Source organism: Cyprinodon variegatus, unplaced genomic scaffold (assembly GCF_000732505.1).
Source record: "Cyprinodon variegatus isolate N-32 unplaced genomic scaffold, C_variegatus-1.0 Scaffold1495, whole genome shotgun sequence".
NCBI classification, from domain to species: Eukaryota; Metazoa; Chordata; class Actinopteri; order Cyprinodontiformes; family Cyprinodontidae; genus Cyprinodon; species Cyprinodon variegatus.
In genome coordinates, this window is record NW_015151948.1 from 71,443 (window position 1) to 74,043 (window position 2,601).

At 50.4% G+C, this 2,601-nt stretch overlaps 1 protein-coding gene across 2 annotated transcripts in view; it reads left to right on the plus strand.

Annotated features, from left to right (window-relative positions):
- Positions 1–2,601, plus strand: part of map3k2 (mitogen-activated protein kinase kinase kinase 2) — a 23,828-nt gene that overhangs the window by 17,559 nt on the left and 3,668 nt on the right. For both annotated transcript variants that reach the window (XM_015403410.1, XM_015403411.1), the window contains 8 exons: positions 28–107; positions 193–257; positions 368–460; positions 532–762; positions 836–984; positions 1,060–1,191; positions 1,272–1,401; positions 1,474–1,651. In XM_015403410.1, coding sequence (XP_015258896.1) covers positions 28–107; positions 193–257; positions 368–460; positions 532–762; positions 836–984; positions 1,060–1,191; positions 1,272–1,401; positions 1,474–1,651 — 1,058 coding nt within the window. The remainder of the gene's footprint in view (positions 1–27; positions 108–192; positions 258–367; positions 461–531; positions 763–835; positions 985–1,059; positions 1,192–1,271; positions 1,402–1,473; positions 1,652–2,601) is intronic.

The window sequence follows — 2,601 nt, forward strand, 5'->3', positions numbered from 1 at the left end:
AGTCTGATTAGTTTGTCTCTCCTCCAGATGTTGGACCCGCTATCGATGAGCAGTCCAGAGAACTCTGCGTCTGGCAGCTGTCCCTCGTTGGACAGCCCGTTGGACAGGTCAGAGCAGCACAGGAGAGGCTGTTTATAAGCGGTAGAGATCTGGAGGATGAGAGTTAAAGATTTCTCCTGCTTTTTCCTCCAGCGATTATCCCAAGTCCAGGATGCCCCGGGCGCAGAGTTACCCGGACAACCACCAGGACTTTCCAGGTGAGACTAAACCTCCTGGCTCAGAGGCAGCAGAGGTCTGGAGGATCGCTGCCACCTTGTGGTAGCAGCAGGGCGTTACAGGCATCAGATGTAATTCGTTTGTTCCGCAGAGTACGACCTCCCGGTGTTTGAGAAGTCGGGGAAAGGCGGGACGTATCCACGGCGATACGGCATCCCCTTCGGCCTGCAGGATTACAGCGACGGTGAGTCGGTTCCGACCGGATCAGGCGGCGCTCCGGGGTCGGGAGGCTGAAGGTTCTGCTCTTCCTCACAGGGAGGAAGACGTTCCCCCGGGCGCGGCGGACGCAGGTCCACGGCTTCCGCTCTCCGGTCAGCTTCAGCCCCACGGAGCAGTCTCCCAGCACCAGCAGCGGCAGCAGCGTCTTCACCCCCGACCTGGAGGAGGCCCCGGGCCCCGGCAGGAGACGGAGGGGCAGCGACATCGACCCCAACCCCGCCGCCACGCCGACGCTGTCCGTCATGGACATCAGCCCCCCCAGCCGCTGTGAGTGGAGCACCCGGAGCGGCGGCAGCGTGGCTCCCGCCGTGTTTCTCACTCTGTCCGTCTGCGTCCTCAGCTCCGCGCGCCCCCACCAACTGGAGGATGGGGAAGCTCCTGGGCCAGGGCGCCTTCGGCCGCGTCTACCTCTGCTACGACGCCGACACCGGGCGGGAGCTGGCCGTCAAACAGGTCCAGTTTGACCCCGAGAGCCCAGAGACCAGCAAGGTGAGTGTGTGGGCGGGCCCAGAGGGATCCGCGGCTCTGAGGGGCGGCGGGATCTGATCAGATGTTCGTCCTCAGGAGGTGAGCGCCTTGGAGTGTGAGATCCAGCTCCTGAAGAACCTTTGCCACGAGCGCATCGTCCAGTACTACGGCTGCCTGCGGGACAGCCTGGAGCGGACGCTCTCCATCTTCATGGAGCACATGCCTGGAGTGAGTTTCAGTTCTGGTTCCCCCTCCTGCCCGCCGTGGATTCTCCTCCCTCACCGTCTCCTCCTGTCCCGCTCCCTCAGGGCTCCATCAAGGACCAGCTGAAGTCGTACGGCGCGCTGACGGAAAACGTGACGCGGCGCTACACCCGGCAGATCCTGGAGGGCGTGTCCTACCTGCACAGCAACATGATCGTCCACAGGGACATCAAAGGTGAGCCGCGCTCTGACTTTAATCCCAGCTGGAGGAAGATGAAGATGAAGGAAGGTCGTCTTCTTCCCTCAGGGGCCAACATCCTCCGGGACTCTGTGGGAAACGTGAAGCTGGGGGACTTCGGGGCCAGCCGCCGGCTGCAGACCATCTGCCTGTCAGGAACGGGCATCAAGTCGGTGACTGGGACGCCGTACTGGATGAGTCCGGAGGTGATCAGCGGCGAAGGATACGGCAGGAAAGCCGACATCTGGTGAGACCGACCAGAAAATAATAAATAATGGCCAATAAAGGCTATTGAATTCTGACTTTAATCTCAGAACTCGAGCCTTAATCCTAGACTTTAATCTCAGAATTCTGACTTTAATCTTGTTGTTCTGATTTTAATCTCATCACTCCTACTTTAATCTCATAACCGTCTTTAATCTCGTAACTCTGACTTTAATCTCAGAGTTCCGACTTTAATCTTGTGAATTTTGACTTTAATCTTGTTATTCTGATTTTAATCTTGTAACTCTGATTTTAAATCTTAAAATTCTGATTTCTATTCTCACAATTCTGACTTTAATCTCAGACTTTTAAAAGTATAATTCTGACTTTAATTTCAGGATTAAAATGGCCAAAGCCCAGCATTATTGTGACTTATTTTATCACTTTATTATTAGCACTTTGATAAGGAACTATGACTTTAATCTCATAACCGACTTTAATTTCTTAACTCTGACTTTAATCTTGTAAATTCTGACTTTAATCTTGTTATTCTGATTTTAATCTCGAGTAACTCCAACTTTAATATTATAACTTCCACTTTAATCTCTTAACTCCCAGTTTAACTACGACTTTAATCTCATAACCGACTTTAATCTCGTTACTCTGACTTTAATTTCGAAGTTCCAAATTTAATCTTGTAAATTCTGACTTTAATCTTATAAATCCGATTTAAATCTTAGAATTCTGATTTCCATTCTCACAAATTCTGACTTTAATCTCAGCCTTGACTTTAATTTCAGGACTAAAATCGCCAAAGCCCAGCATTATTGTGCCTTATTTCATCACTTATTAAATTAGCACTTTGATAAAGTAGAATTATAAAATTAGTCATAGTTGTATCAGATTAATTTTGTCTTTTAAGTCAGAATTATCAGAATAAAGTCAGAAACCATCTTGTTTTTAATTGAATCGCTGTTTTTTTGTTTTTTTCCA